Source organism: Globicephala melas, chromosome X (genome assembly GCF_963455315.2).
Source record: "Globicephala melas chromosome X, mGloMel1.2, whole genome shotgun sequence".
Taxonomy (NCBI): domain Eukaryota; kingdom Metazoa; phylum Chordata; class Mammalia; order Artiodactyla; family Delphinidae; genus Globicephala; species Globicephala melas.
This window is the reverse complement of record NC_083335.1, coordinates 81,896,868-81,913,229: the sequence shown is the minus strand read 5'-3', so window position 1 is coordinate 81,913,229 and position 16,362 is coordinate 81,896,868. Positions and strand designations below refer to the sequence as shown.

Genomic DNA, 16,362 nt, shown 5'->3' with positions numbered 1-16,362 from the left:
AATGGTGCCCACGGGAATAGTGCAACATAGTAGCCCTGCTCCAAGCCACTTCTTCTATGCCAATATCCCAGTGTAGGCCTTCCAGCTGGCCTCCATGCATACGATCCATTTTTCATACCGATTGCTAATGTGATATGTCTAAAACACAAATTTTACCAAATTTCTCTCTTATTTAGAATCCATTCACATGATACTTCATCACCAGCAACATTGGTTCTTAACCTTTTTTGGAGGAACCCAAAACCCTTTAGGCATTTAATGAAAGCCACAAACCACCTCCCCAACAGAAAATGCACACAACTAGACACACACAACATTTTGCATTCAATTTCAGGAGGTTCATGGGCCACCTGAAGCCATTTGGGACCCATGCAACCCAGGCTCGTAACAAACCTCTGGCTCTTCCCAAGAACATCCAGGTTCTTTTGCATATGCTGTTCCTTCTGCCTGGAACATTCTGCCATACTTCACCCTTCTGCCCCTGACTGCCTCTGACTCATCCTCTAAGACTCAGCTCTTAGGCTGAGTTGACCTGCACCAGCCCTAGGTGGGGCCAGATCTCTTCCACTGGGCTTCCACAGCAGCCCCCCCCACCCTGTGCTCTCCTCTGTCATAGCCCTCCTCAGTCTCCCCAGCTGACTGGGAATTTGTGGAAGGCAAGAACCATTACCCAGCATAGGCCCTGCTGTAGCAGAACTCCCTAAGTGTCTACTGAAACAAACACTAATAACAGCTACCCTGTTTTGAGTACTCATTATGTGCCAGGCACTCAACAACATGAATACTATTTATGATCTCTTCTACTCCTCAATAAATAAACCCCATGATGTTGGTATTCTTTTTAACAGATAAGGAACTAGGCTCAGAGATGTGAAGTGAGTTGTTTAAGGTCACCCAGTTAGTGAGTGACAGAGGTGGGATTGAATTGAGACATGTTGACACCAATGCAAGTATTGGTCCACCATGCTTCCCTGCCCTGCACTGTGAGATTAGGAGATGGTATCAGTAGCAGAATAGGACCAAGAACCAGGGTCAGAATGCCCTCTGGGCTCCATTTCCCAGGGCCGCCTACTCTTATTTTCCCTCCTGTGTCACCTTCATGTCAACACCAGGGACCTGGCTCTCTCTCTCTCTCTCTCTCTCTTTTTTCTTTTGGCCATGCTGCGAGGCTTGCAGGATCTTAGTTCCCGGACCAGGGACTGAACCCGGGCCCCAGCAGTGAAAGCACCAAGTCCTAACCACTGGACTGCCAGCGAATTCCCTGGCTCTCTCTTCTTACGGTGCGATCCCCTCCATCCCATGTACTACTCTCAGCCTCCTCATCCCAAAGCCCCACTATGGTCAGGCACATCCTTTGTTCCAGAACCATCCCTAGACACGTACAGCTTTTAGATCCAATCCAATCCAAGGCTACATATTAGCTACGAGGAAAACAAGACATGGGTAGTCCCTGCCCTTCAACAGTTGATAGTCATCCAGGAGTTTTACATGTACCTTCTCCAATCCCAAAATCAGCCCTGAGAGGTAAATAGGCATTGTCCTCATTCCACAGATGAGGAAATAGAAGTTCAGAGGCTTGCCGAAAGTCAAGCTTGGAAGCAGCCGAATTTGGACTTGAATAAAGATACTGACCCAACTATTTTCCCCCATTAGGTCATCCTGCTTGAAGAGCCAAAAAGTAGGCAACCATTTCCGGCAGGATTGGGGGATAAAGGAAAGCTATTACTTTTTCAAGACTTAGTACACATGTCCCCTCCTGTAGGGGACAGGTGGGGTTAGGTACCCCTCCTCTGGCAGCCCTCTGGGCCTACTTCTGTTCTATCCCAAACCACACTATGCAGTCATTGTCTATGTGTCTCTCTCTCCCTTCCAGACTTGAGCTCCCTGACTGTAGGACCAGATACAGCTCATTCCCATATACCACCAAGGTTCAACACAAGGCCTAACTGAGAGCAGGCAGAACAAATGCTTGCTGAATGAATCAGGTGGTATTTGAGCAAGTTATTAAAAGGAAAAACAACAGGTGGATACAGGAAAAAGGTATAGAGGAGGAAGGAAACAAGTTAGTAAAGGCAAGGAAGTGGGACCAAGAAAAAAGGCCAGTAATTTTAAAGTTGTGACAGGGTATGTATAACATTTTTTTCATTGTTGTTATGGGGGTTTTCTTTTCCTTACAAAAATGGGATCATACTATAAGCCCTGTTCTGCAATTTGCTTTTTTCATATAACAATAAGTCTTAGAGGTCTTTCCAGGTGAGTATCTAGAGATATATCTTTTTCTTTTGATCTGCTACAGAGTATGGATGGATCATGAAGGAAAAGCTGTTTCCTACTGATGGACATGTAGGTTGTTTTAATTGCTTGCTATTATAAACAATGCTGCAGTGAACATCTTTGCATGTGTCTGAAAGTAGTTTTGAAGGATTCCTAAAAGTTGAATTGCTGAGCAAAGGGAATGAACATTTTGTTTAAAATGTAGATAAAGGTTATTTCCGTGGCTTTAACATTTTTATAAACTGGCTAAAAATAAAGATTATTCCTAATCATATAATCCTGTCTTTATTTAAGAAGCATATATCATGCAACCTTTTCATTAAGAGTTGGTTGAGAATGCTACCCTACAAAAGGGCGTGTGATAGAGTTGCACAGTATGGCTTATGTTTGCAGTTGGGGTTGGGGTATTTTAGAAAAGGCTTCTGGCTGGCCAAATTGGGGTCTACCTAGTAGTAAAACTCTAGAGAAACCTAACTCTAAGACATAGTTCTCAGCTTGGAAGTATATGCACATTTAAGTTTCTGGGGGCAGCTAACAAACTGGTCCCATAATAAAATGAAACCAATTCGTACTCTTATCAAGGAATATGAGAGATTCTGTTTCCTCACAACCCTTTCAATCTTTTAAATTTTGGTACTTTAAAATTAGTACTTCGCTGTTGTTTTAGTTACATTTCTTTGGCTATCTGTAAGGTTGAACATCCTTTCTCATTCATTAGCTGTCTACTTCTTCTCTGAATTGTCAAATCACGTTATTTCTCCACTTTAAATGGGTAGGGCACCTTTCTCTTATTGATTTCCAGGAGACGATATAGACAGATGTCTATGTAGCAAATACTTTCTTCTAGCCTGTTTCTGTTTTAACTTTGTGTATAGTATCTTTCTCCACACAGAAGTTCTTAACTTTAATGTAGTTGAAATTATTGCTCTTTACTTTATGGCTCCTGAGTTCTTAAACCCTGATCAGAAAGGCTTCTCCACCCTGTTATAAAAATATTCTGGATTTTCCTCTGGTACTTTTACAGCTTTATTTTTTGCATTTGTTTTTGTACAAGGTAGGGATTTAACTTAAATTTTTTCCAAATGGTAGCTAATAGTCCCATCCTATTTACTGACTTCCCACTGATCTGAAATGCATTCTTTGTCACAAATTAAATTCCCATATGAATATATGGGTTTGTTTCTAAATTCTCTATTTTGTTCCATTTATGTATTCCTCTATTTCTGTGATGATATAATATTTGTAATTTCTGTAGATTTATGGTAAGTTTTTATATCTAACGGGGCAAGTCCCCCCTCATTGTTCTTCTTTTTCAAAATTTTCTTAGTAATTCATGGGCATTTACTCTTCCAAATGAACTTTAAAATCCAATTGCACAATTCCCAAAGAAAATACCACTGAAATTTTAATGAGAAATACATTGAATCTTTTGATCAAATTGGGGTAAAATGTCATTTTAAACCATATTGAATTCTTCCCATCCAAGAATAGGATATGACTCGTGATTTATTCAAGTCTTATAGCCTTTGACGAAATTTTAGTTTTCTACAGAGAAGTATTTTAAATTTCTTATAAATTCGTAGGAATTTTATCTTTTTTTTTTGCTATTGTGAATGGGAATCTTTTTCTATTATGTCTTCTAATTAGTTATTGATGGTATTTAGAGAAGTTGATGGTTTGGGTGTGTATTTATCTTGTATCTACCCATCTCACTGAATTTTCTTATTAGTTCTAATAATTTTTCCTTTTATTCTCTTTGATTATCTAAGTAGACAACTATATCATCTTCAAATAATGCTAATTCTGACTCTATTTCTGATATTTATACCACTTATTTCTTTTTTTAATCCCAATGATTAAAACTTCCAGAAAACACTGGTTAGTGACAGTGATAGTAGTCATCCTTATTTTGTTCCCAAATTGAATGGAAATTTATCTAGCACGTCATTGTTACATTTGATGATTGTTTTTGGTTTCTGATAAAAATTCTTTCCAAGTTAAGGAGGTTTTCATTCATTCCTAGTTTACTGTACTAGTTATCTATTGCTGTTTAACAAATTACCCCAATGCAGCAAGAGATAACTAAGGCACTAAGGGTTTTTAAATCAAGAATGGATGTGTGATTTTGTCAGATTATTTTTTCAGCATTTATGGAGATAGAGTAAAAAGATTGTAAAACTATTAGCATAATCAATTACAATAACAGCTTCCCTAATGTTGAACAATCCCTGCACTCCTGGGACAAACCTTCACTTGTCACGATACAGTCTTCTTTTAATATACTGATGGATTCAGTTGGAGAATCTGTAATTTAAAACATGTGTTGCTCTATTAATATGTGAGGTTAGACTATAGTTTTCCTTTTTTTTGTCTAAACCTGTCCAGTGATACCAGCCTTCTAGAATGAACTAGGAAGCTGTCCATCTTTTCCTATTAGCTGATCTTTCAATATTGGATAGAACTTCCATGATACCTGAACTTCCATAATACCAGCTGGGCCTGGTACCATTTCTGAGGAGAAAACTTTGACCATCTTTTAAACTTCTTCTATACTGTTCCATTCTATTCAGGTTTTCTGCCACTCCTTAAGTGATTTTGGTAATTTATATTTTCCTAGAAAACCACCCATCTCATCTAGATTTTCACATTTATTGGTATAAAATTACACAAAGCATTTTCTTATGACTTTTTCATATACTCTGAATCTGTGGTTAAATCCCCTTCATCATACCTTATTTTATTTATGTTTTCTTGCCTTTTTCTCAATCATAACTGCCAGAGGAGGGTCTGTCTAGTTTGCTGGTCTTTTCAAAAAACACCTCTTAGCTTATCAAACCTTTTGTTTTCTATTTCATTAATTTCTGGTTTTATATATAGTAATTACTTGATTCTGCTTTCTTTTGGTTGTTCTTTTTCTAGAACTTTCTAGACTCTTGATCAGAATAATTAGTTCATTTAAACTGTCTTGTTCTCTAATAAAAGCATTTAAGACCACAAACTTTCTTCTGGGAACCCCCATGGTCATATCCCATAGGTTTTGATCTATGACATTCTCAATTGACATTTATTCTAAATAGTCCACAAATTCCATTCTTATTTCCTCTTTAACACAAGTATTTTTAAACTTTCAAATGGACCTAGCCTTTTTGCCATTGCTATTAATATTTTATTTCATTGCATTATAATCAGAAAATGTAAAATGTGTTTTCAAATTAACTTGGAAATAATCTCCTTCCCCAAAAGTATAAGCAGATTGTTCTCTCTGTCTAAACACCCTTCCCCATCCTATCCAACTGACAAACTCTTACTCATCCTACAAAACAGCTCAAATGTTATATATTCTAGGACCAACCACTCCCACTTCGGGGGGGAAGGTATCTAGAGAAGGATTTTTAAGGAAGGACAAGCTACAAACAGGCTGTGAATGTCCTCTTTGGTCTTCTGGCCTGGTCCCCCAGTCACTCTCCTCACACGCTCAGACACCCATTCCACAGTCACTCCAGAGGCTAGAGGGAGATGGGGGAGGGGCTGGCAATGATATTGATATTTGTCTGGAGGGGTGAGGGATTGGGGGAGGGGTGGGTCTAGCTCTTACCTGCTCTCTGCCAGCCTGCCTGAGGGGGTAAGCTTCATGGAGTCAAGGACCTGAGTAGGACAGCAATACTGGTGTAGAGTATGAGACGCTGTGGACCTGAGAGACAGCAAGAGACAGAGAGAGAAAGAGAGACAGAGAGAGAGACAGGGAGGGAGGGGAGAGGCAGGGTGGGGAATGGGGACAAGGAGGCGAAAGTGAGTGGGGTAGGGGAAAGGGGAAGACTGGGAGGAATGGGTGGTGGAGGATAGGGAATGGAAGAGGAGGGGTGGGAGGGAGGGAGGGAGAGGGGGAAGGCAGGAAGGAAGGAAGGAAGGAAGGAAGGAAGGAAGGAAGGAAGGAAGGAAGAAAAAAAGAAAAAACCACAAAGTCAAGAAAGAGAGGACGGCACTCGAACCACAAACAGAACACAACGACAACAGGGGGCAGCAGAGACGAAAGAGCTGGGCTGGGCCTCCTGTGTTCCAGGTGACTCCGTGGGGACCTCGGCCTCAGAGACACTGGGACACCACAGTAGGGAAGGGGGAAGGGAGCCCTCCTCACACCAGACGCCACGGGTAGGGAAGAGGGGAGAGGGAAGGGTGGATGAAAGAGAAAGGGAAAAGGTGTATGGGGGGGTTCCCCCTTAGAGAAGACCCCTCACAAGAAAGGAGGGAGGGATGGGGAGAAAAGAGGCTCTGGGTCCAAAGTGGGGGAAGAACCCAGGCCAGGGCGGGGTGGGGGTGGGGGTGGGGGGGTGCAGGAGACACTGGAGGAGGAGAGGGAAAGAGACAGAGAGAAACCGAAAGAGACAAGACAGAAAAGGAGAAAGACAGAGAAGGAGGAAGACAGTGAAAGGGCGAGACAAAAGACACAGAGAGAAGACGGGGAGAGGCAGAGAGTGCCAGAGCAAAGGACAGGAGAGGCGAGGGCGGAGGAGAGCTGACAAGGTCTCAGTGGTCTTGGTGACAGGATGGGACTCGGGCTGAGTGGGCGAGTGGGGCCCAGCGAGCCAGAGGACAGGGTGGTTCTTTGCTTCCAAGGCCAGTGCTGCGCCCCCAGCCTGGGGCAGGGCCCAAGCTCCGCCCCCCAGCGCTGTGCTCCCACCCTTAGCGTGGGGTCCAAAGGCCCCTCTGCCTCCTGCTTCCCACGATTAAAGTCCAGAGAAGGGGAAGGGGGAGGAGAGACAGCAGGGTAGTGAGGCCGAGGGCCCTGTCCCTGCCCTACGCAGCACAGGGCAGATACTGGGAGTGAGTGCCAGGTCAGCCAGCCCCTGCCCCCCACGAGCCCCTGAAGGCAGGTTGTGGTCAGGGCCTGGCCATTCAAGAGCCGAAGTAAAGGCCGGGAGATGTGGCTGCAGGCCAGGCCAGCTGCCCACTATCTCGCTTGCTGCGAATTGGAGAGGATGCCTAAATCTTAGAACCTTAACAGAGAATCCTGGAATCTGATACTCTTCTTATCAGAGCCTCTGGAATAATTGTCATCAGCAGAACGACTGTTTCTCAAGTGCCATCTAAGTGCCAGTCACTGGCCCAAGTCCTTGACTCATTAAACCTGAGACTCAGAGACCCTTAGGCTGCTGGAATGTTGGTATCAGAGAGTCTCAGCTGTTGTGGACAGCCCCGCAGCACCAGGCTAGGAGCCAGGGCAGCCACCAATCACACCCCTCACAGGCCACCGACTGCGCTGCTCAGGGCTCCAGGGTTCTTACAGAGCTGGGCACCCAGATGCCCCTGGGCTCACCCACTTGAGCTGGCTCCCTCCCCCAAGCCAAAGGCCTCCAAGAATCCAAGAGGAGAGCCAGGAACCAGGAAGCCAGGAGGCTGCTGAATCAGCAGCCCAGGGACCAGGTCCAGGCCTGGGCAGGAAGGGAGGGGGTAGGGCTGCAGGGTTGGGGGTGGGGGCCAGGTTCCTACCTGCTACTCCTCCCGGGGGGCTCCATGGGTCTGGACCTGTCCCGAGGGCAGGCCCCCTGGCCAGGGCGGTGCCTCCACCGCTGTTGCCACCCCCTCCTCCCCAGCCCTTCCCTAGAAGGAGGAACCAAGGAGGCGGGGCCAGGCCTGCTGGGCTATAGGCCAGACTGCAACTGGAAACTTTGCTCCTTCCCCTGCTCCCCCAGGAGGGCTGGGAACTCCTAGTACGAGGAAGCAGCTTTGAGAGCTTGAAGTGACTCCTCTCGGCCAAACCTCAGGCTGTGCTCACTATATGCACCTCTGTTGGAATCTCCCCAAGTACCCTGTCAAGTACATGTCACTAGCCCTATTCTCCCGAAGAGAAAATTGAGATGTAGAAACATTAAGTAACTCAGCACAGGTAATAGAGCTAGTAAGTAGCAGAACCCCAAGATCAGGACCTGGTTTGGCCATTCCCAAATCAGGACTCTGTCCCCTTGGCCATATTGCTGCCCTGTGAATACAGAAACCTTTCCATAGAAGCTTTTCACAAACATTTTCATCTTCCACAGAGTTAAAGAGACTCTGTGTGGTGGTTATGCTGGGATGCTCCAGTTCAAGTAAAATTCAAATCACCCATCTGGGGAAATCAAGATGAGGGCCCAGCCGATTTCTTGACCATTGCAATAAGCTCTCACTTTCTTCTGCGTTGTTTTCTGAACTGGCTAAGAGAAATGCTCCCTGAAGAGAAAAGCAAAAATCAGAAGACACGCCATTCACAACCTATAGGCTGTTCTTCCAAGGAAATTGGCCCACCTGATTTTACAGACGGGGAGAGGGGAAGAGTCTTACTAAAGTTCATACAGCCAGTCAAACTAGAATCCCCATCGACCTACCACAGTAATCTCTCTCTCCTCCTTATGTGGGGGGCTGGAGAAAGGGGACAATTTGGAGGATTTGAAGGGTGTGGGGTTCCTGAAGAGGACCCCAGATCCAGCTCAGAGGGCTCCTGTCCTTTCACAGCCCCAGAGCCCAGGTCCCTGGCTGTTCTGAGCAGAAGGCAGCCCTGGGAGGGGCCAGGGGGCCAGTGATCTAGAAGGAATAGGAGTTGACAGGCAACAGGCCAGCCTTCCTGCCTTCCTGCCTCCCTGCCGGGGCAGCTGGTTCCTCTCAAGAAAGCCAAAGCTGCTGAGAGAGATAGGCCCTATGGACCACCGCAAAGTTGGCATCTATGGGCTCTTCATGGCCTCTTCTCCCTCTGCCCACCCCCTAAAGCCCCTTGGTCTTCAAGGCTCTGGTCTCAGCCCCTGCTTTTCTTTCTCTCTCCCTCAGGAACTCTCTTGGCTCTTGTGGCAGCCACACCTTGGGCCCATTTGCAGTTATTGTCCTAAGGGTGGCACCTGTGGCCCAAACCTTCACCTTGGCCTGGCAGAAGTTGAGAGACAGAAATTCTAGTCCTGGCCCTAAGGCTGATGCTGTGTGACCTTGAGCAAGCCCCTTCCCCTCTCTGGTGAGGCAAAGAGCTTACATTTTGGTGCCTGGCAGAGCTGGATACAAGTCCCAGCTCTACAACTTTTCAGCTGGGTAACCCCTCTGAGGCACGGTCTGTTCATCTATAAAAGGTGAGTGGCAACTCCTATCTCACAGGTTCTTGTGAGGTTTCAATGAGACACATATGCACATGCTGAAAAGTCTCAGTCTGAGCCTGAGAGAGTATGATCCTTCTCCCAGGGAGGTACGGGAGACTCTTGGGAAACCTGTTTGTTTCGGGCAGGGGAAGATTTCTAGGAAGATACCTCTTCATATGGGCCACTCTTGGAATTCAGGCATATCTGAGCCTGTTGGGGCAACTCATGTGATAACCCTCTAGGGGCTGAAGGGAAGAAGGAGCGAAGGGTGAGGAGCCTGACCCAGCCGCAGGGCACTGGCAGGGCCTTCGTTCACTTACACTACAGATCCTGTGAGCCAGGCACTGAGCTGGGTGACAGATACGGCAGTGACTAAGGGCAGTCAATGTCCCGATCTCATGGAGCTCATATTCAAGTGAGAGGAGACAGACATTATTCAACCACTAATGGAATTAAGCTGGGCAAAAAGTGGAGGTAGTGGGGGAGAGTGTTCCAGGCAGAGGAAACAACTTGGGCAAAGGACCTGAGGTGGTATTTCCAGGAACTACAAGGAGGCCAACGTGGCTGAGTGGAAAAAGCAAAGGGGAGATGAGCGAGACTGGAGATGTAGGCGGGGGCCCAATCATGCAGAGCCTGGAGGTCCTGATAAGGTTTCAGTATTTATACTAAGAGGAATTTGGAAGCCTGTGGTTCACGGATAGGCCTGGGGCGGGGAGTGTCTCTGAAGCCCCTAAAGTTGTATGAAAAATATGAGTGAGTATGAGTGCATTTCCGGGGAGAACATTGCTTTCATTAGATCCTCAGATGGGTTTGTGATCCCAAAAGGGCAGGGAAACTCCTTATATGAGTCCATTCACTAAGTGCTGACTATGAGCTAGTGTCAGGCATCCCAGGACCTTCTGTGAGCTGCCCCTCCCCACCACTTCCCCGTGGTCTCAGCCTCCCCCCACCCCACCTTCAACCTGTGCTCCACCCAAACAGAAGCGCCTACAATTCTCTGCCACACTCTGCTGTCCGCCCTCACCTTTGCCTCTGCTCAAAAGACCATTCCCCACCACCCTGCCCCCAGTGCCACCTCCCCACCTCGTTAGCTCCCCCTTGTTCCTCACAAGTCTGCTCAGAGGTGGTGCCCTCTGGGAATCTGACTCTGGGATCCCTCCCCTGTGTCCTTCCCACCCTGCGTTTCTCCAGCGCTGTCTATTCACATGCCGTTGCCCCTTCTGGTCCAGGAGCTCGGTGGGGACAGACACCATGTCTTATTCATTCCAGTGTCCCCAGCATCCGGCACAGGGCACCTAGTCAAACAGGTCAGCAGGTATTGAGAGACAGACAATCCACACTGAGGTAGAGGCTGCAAGATGGGCTGCTGGACACTAGAGGGCACTGTGGCCACTGGAATCCTGGCCTGCCGCTGGCACTAGCCAGGCTGGCCCAGGCTGGCCCCTGGGACCAGGCAGGCGGGGAAGCATGGAAACTCTGCTCCTGGGTCCTGCAGCTCCTTGGCTCTGGGTCTAACTGACCGGGGTCCCAGTCCCAGCTTCCCAATTTACCTTCTGCCTCCTTTCCAGATTATCTCTCATGACAGTGCCATCCCACTGCAGATACAGTTACAGTTCTTCACGAATGCAAGTACCAAACACTGCTCCACAGCCCTGGCACACTTTTTTGCTCTGTCTGCAACACTCTCCACTTCACCTCACACACCCCCCCACCCCTCACCAGGCTAACTTCTACTCATCCACCAAGTCACAGTTTAGATGTCAGCTTGGAGAAGCCTCCCTGACCCTCAGGTTGTGTTGGGTACACTTCTGAGGTTCTCCCACAGCACCCTACACTTCGCCTGTAATTGTCTGTTTCCTTATCTGCTTTCCTACCAGACGGTGAGCTTCCTCAGAGCAGGATTCTATTATTCATCATTGTATCAACTGCATTTAGTTTAGCACAGTGCCTGGCACGTTGTAGGTACTCAAGAAATTGTCCCATGACTAAGTGGATGGATGGATGGACAGATGGATGGATGACCTCGGGCAAGTGACTCTACCTCTCAAGGTTTCAGTTTCCCCCTCTGTAAAGTGGATCCCATCACCCTTACTTGGCAGAGCTGCCAGGAGGATTAAAGATAAGGTGTGTGGAATGCTCCTTAACAGTACCTGATACATAGTACACATTTTCTGAATCAAAGCATTTATTAAGTTGAAGGAGGCTTTGCCCTGAGCCTGGGATGATCTCTCCCACTCAGGCTTACCACCTATATGTGGAAGATGGACTTAACAATAATAAGAAAACTATCCTTTTTATTAAAAAATAACAACAGCACCTGCTATGTGCCAGGCCAGAAGTAGGAGCTCCCTAAGGAGGTGGGCAGTCTCCAGTCTCAGCCAGAGGATGCAAGGCCCGGGCCGAGGTCAGAGCCATGGGCATTGCCCCTACATCTGGAGAACAGTCATTACGTGCACAGCTGGTTCCAAACTCTTTACTCATAGGTGAAAACCTGTCTAAGGTTCCCTCTGTAATTAATGTAAAAACTGCAGGGTTTGTATTAATGGAAAAGTGAGCTCGAGCGTCAAGTTGATAATATTGATAATGTGTGCTTGTAATTCTATACTGAAGATAACTATAAATTCAGTCACTGCACTAACAAAATGTGAAAATTCCTGAAACAACCAAGAACTTGGTAGCAGCTGTACCATGAGTAGCATTATGCCAGTTGTTCTGAGACTATGAAAATCACCGCACACTGGTGGCGATGGTAATATTCACTGTGCACTTAAAGGCTGTTTGGGCACAAAATAAGGGGAAAGTTTTAGATAAAACCGGGTATTTTGATGCAAGAGCATGGAACTTGAAAGCATAGTGAGCTAAGGTCAACTTGCATTAGAGTAGGAACCAAAACCTTGATGGACGAGCAAGCTTATAATCGTGGGCCTCTGAGCAGACTACTCCCCAGGCTCTGACCTCGCTTGTGAACACATAAAAGCTGTGGGCACTGTAGAAGAAACACCAAGTCCAGAGTATTTGACCTCTACGCTCACCCACTTCTAGGAGAATCCACTCCCACCTACAGCCCCTTGCCACCTCGTTTACCACAGGATGGACAGAAACAGTGCTGTCCCGTGGGGGTGGGCCCTGAAGCTGGAAGGTCACATAGCTTCTAGGTTGGTGGCCACATCAGGCCACCTGAGAGCAGAGGAAGTCAGTCCAGAGAGAGGAGTCAGTGACAAAGAGATGACAGGGACCAGGCAAGTCATGAAAGATGGAGAGAGACAACGTATGAGCCAGGGAGATGCAGAGATGCAGAGAGAGAGAGAGAGAGAGAAAGAGAGAGCAATTTTCCTCCTTGACTTCTTGGTCCCACTTCCAGTTGGCATGAGGCCTGGCTATACGTCATTTACTGCTCTTAGATTCTGTGAGATGTAGCCTCACAATAGTCTCCCCCCCCACACCCTTTATTCTTGAGCGCGTTTGAGTGGGTTTCAGTTCCCTGCAACAAAGTGTACCCAGACTAAGACAAGGGAAAATTGGGGATGTAAGTGCAGGGCTTGCATAAGCAAAAACGCATAAAGAACACTTAGGTAGGGAGGGGTGAATGCAATTATAAAGCATTTGTGTTTGTTCACCCAAATGCTCCCTCATTTCCTGACAGTTGCGACCACAGATACATGCTACAGTCGCACACTCACATACACTGACATTCAGTGGACACCAAGACAAATGCAGCAACAACCAGATCTGCTTCTATGCAGACACCCTGCCGTGCATGGACACCCACCAGCACGCAGCGCTGCCCCTGCGTTCCTCACACCCGCACAGATGTGAAGCCACACCAAGAACACAGTGGTGCTGCCCGGGAGGCTTGGGCCAGGAACCGAGGCTCAGGCTCGACTGGGTTCTGAGCAGCCTCCCTCCCCAGCTGCCAAGTGACTCATCCCCAGGGCTGCTAATTAAAGCCAGGACAGAGGGGACAGAGAGGAGGGGAGGGAAAGAGAGAGAAGGCAAGTTTATTTTGGTGCCAATCAGGCATGCAGCCAGCTTAGGGGTCACCCACTTCCTGGGGCTGGGCCAGGCCGGGGCCGGGAAACACTAACAGGAAGGGGAAGGAGGACCCCCTTACCCCTTCTTGCCCCTCGTGAGCTTCCTGGAAAAAGGTAACTCCTTTGGGAAAATTACCCATCTCCCTCCCCCCCCCACCTCCCTCCTCCTCCATCCCATAGTCAAATTCAAGTTCTACCCCCTCCAGCCTCTTGTCCTTACAACTGGCTTCTCCTCATCAACGCACTCCCATTTGGGCTTGCCAGAGCTGGCTCATCTGTGTCTGTAGCCCGCTTCCATCTCCCCCATGGATCACCCAACACAGGCCTGGTACACAGGGAATGCTCTGTTCGTGCTTCTGGAAAACAACTGGGTTAACCCCGGTATAGCATGGTGACCGCAACTCTGATGGTCTGGATTCTGATCTGCGTTCTATGGGGGGGAGGGGGTAAATTATTTTAACTCTGAAAGCCTCAGTTTCCTCACCTGTAAAGTGACTAGAATATATACTCTATAGGATTATTGTGAAGATGAAGTGAGAAAACACAGGTAAAGTGCCCATCATGGTGGCTAGCATATATGGGCTTTAGCTATCACCCAGCAAGTGCTGCTGCCGCTGATAAATTATGCCCTGCCTCAGGCCTGGGGTAGCAGCAATTATACAGAGCTGAGTTCCAAGCCTGGCTCTACCACATAGGACCCGGGGGAACTCAGACAAGCCACATAAGCTCTCAGAGCATTGGCTCATATGTAAAATGGGGATTCACAATATGACACCATAAATTTACTGTAATGATTTGAGCCTGTCAAGGGGAGCCCAGCTCTCAGAAGTGGCTCCATGCATTGCAGCAGCGATTACTAAGGATAGCAGGAGGAGCGCAGACCTGTGGGGCCGAAGAAGCCCAGGAGCGAGGAAGCAGTCAGGGTGGACTCGGGCAGCCAGGGAAGGCACCCCAGAGTGCACAGGGCTGGAGTTGGACCCACCAGAGCCAGAGAGCATTCAGCAGGCGGTAAGTGACAAGGTTCCAGGAAAAGGAAGTGGTGGGAACAGAGAGCTGGGCAGGGCAGGCAACCAGGCTGCGCTGAACAGAAGGCAGCACGCAAGGGAAGATTTGGAAGCAGCTGGGGCAGCTCTGGGGACTGGCAGTGTCTGGACATGTGGATGGGGGAGCCACGGAAGGTCTGTGAGGTCTCAGCTACCCCAGATTGCCAGGAGGTCAAAACAAGAAAGAATCTTAGAGATTACCTAATCCAAACTCCCGTTGGACAGATGGGGGCACTGAGGCCCAGAGTGGGAGGCCTCCTCTGGGAACAGAGCCAGCGTTGGCTCCTCCTCCCACTTCTCCTCCCGACAGCAGCGGCTCCTGTTGCCATGGGGACGTCCCTGGCTCTGCGGGTGTCAGCAGCTCCCCCACCTCCTCCCTCCTTCCCTAGCAACAGGCCACCTCCTCTGGCTCTCATCCTTGCGTGCCTGTCAACCCCGGCCTGGTCCCCAGGGCCCCCAAGTTCCAGCCAGACCCTCACTGCAGCGGTAGCACCTCTAGGCCTGGGCTCCCTCCTCTTCTGGTGGCGGAGGTATCAGCCCCTCCTGCCCCTCTGTCTTCAAGTTCTGCACCTCTCCACATATCTCAAGCTTGACTGCCCCATAAATGACAATGCATTGGGTTAGGGGATGGCGGAGGGCACTACAATATGTTGAGCCACCATTTTATGCTGAGCATTGCTTTAAGTTCTCTCATCAACCCAAAGAAGTCAGAATTATTGACCTCATTTTACAGATGAGGAAAGTAAGGATCAGAGAAGCCAAGTGACTTTGCAAACAACACACAGCTAGGAAGCAGGCTCTGCTGAGAGCTAGTTTGTGACCTTGAGCCATCGCCAGTCCCTTTCTGGACCTGGATTTAAGGCGCCTGTAGGTCTGACAACTTCTCATGGATCTACAGGAAGTCCAGGCACCTTCCTCTGCCCACAGCCCTTTAGCAACACCAGCTGTTCAGCTCTAATTAGACTCCACACTTCCTCTGGCACCCCATACCTGGAAGCCCTCATGCCTGGGCCCTGCTACTGGGGGTTTTCAATCCACCGACCCTGCTCATTCCTTCCCATTCCACTTCCACAGCAGCCGAAGTCTAGCTCCTTTCCTTCGTGTTCCTTCTACCCTCCTAAACTTTCCCCTCCACACACACAATGTTTATTAGATGACAACCCTGGGGCTCCAGGGGGGAAAAAGATCTGTTCAAAGTCACATAACTAGAAAGCGACCTGGCCATAAATGGAACCCTTTGCCCAGATCCAGTTGCTGCCCTTTCTGTGCTACAGAGCCCCACCTCTCTCCTCCAGCCTCCCCCGGCTCCCACTGATGACAGAAGGTATCTGTGACCCAGTCCCGACCAGACCAGTTCTGAACTTTAACACTTGCTCCTTTCCTGCCCAGATCTGTTTTAGCCCGACTGACTGCCCCCACCCAGCCCCCCTCACCTCCGATGCCTGCTGGTTTCATTTACAGGGATGCCCTCCTTACACAGTCTGCGTGTCAGTCCTCCATGACCCAGCTCAGACACCACCTTCTCCAGGAAGCTCTCCCTGACCCCTAACTGAAGTGAGCTCAAGAATTCACATGCGGGTCCTGAGAGCATCCTCAGATGACCCCACCCAGCTCTGGTTCCAAGTTAAAGGACCTTCCCACCATATTTGCAAGATTTTGCCCCACAAGTGCTATTTTAGGCCCCTTCCACAGTCCAAGTTTGACCCTTGCTTCCACAGTTGCTGAGTCTGCAAGGTCCCTGTAGCCTCCTTGACTGTAGGTCCAGGGTGGATGTCGGGAAGTACATCTCAGTAAAACAAATACCAGCTTTGGCAGCAGACAGCCCAGGGTATGAGTCAGAGTGATGCCACCCTGCCCCATTTCTCTTATTTCCTTGGGCAAGGCACTGACCCTCTGTGGGACCTCATTTTCCTCATGTGTAAA

The 16,362-nt window shown here is 48.3% G+C and overlaps 1 protein-coding gene across 2 annotated transcripts in view; it reads right to left on the bottom strand.

Moving 5' to 3' along the window:
• IQSEC2 (IQ motif and Sec7 domain ArfGEF 2) overlaps window positions 1–16,362 on the bottom strand; it is a 76,080-nt gene that overhangs the window by 33,482 nt on the left and 26,236 nt on the right. Inside the window, exon 3 of one of the 2 annotated variants that reach the window (XM_060293049.1) lies at window positions 5,870–5,965. The exons of the other annotated variant lie outside the window; for it this stretch is intronic. Within the exon in view, the coding sequence (XP_060149032.1) occupies window positions 5,870–5,965 (96 nt within the window). The remainder of the gene's footprint in view (window positions 1–5,869; window positions 5,966–16,362) is intronic. 2 annotated transcript variants of the gene reach the window in all.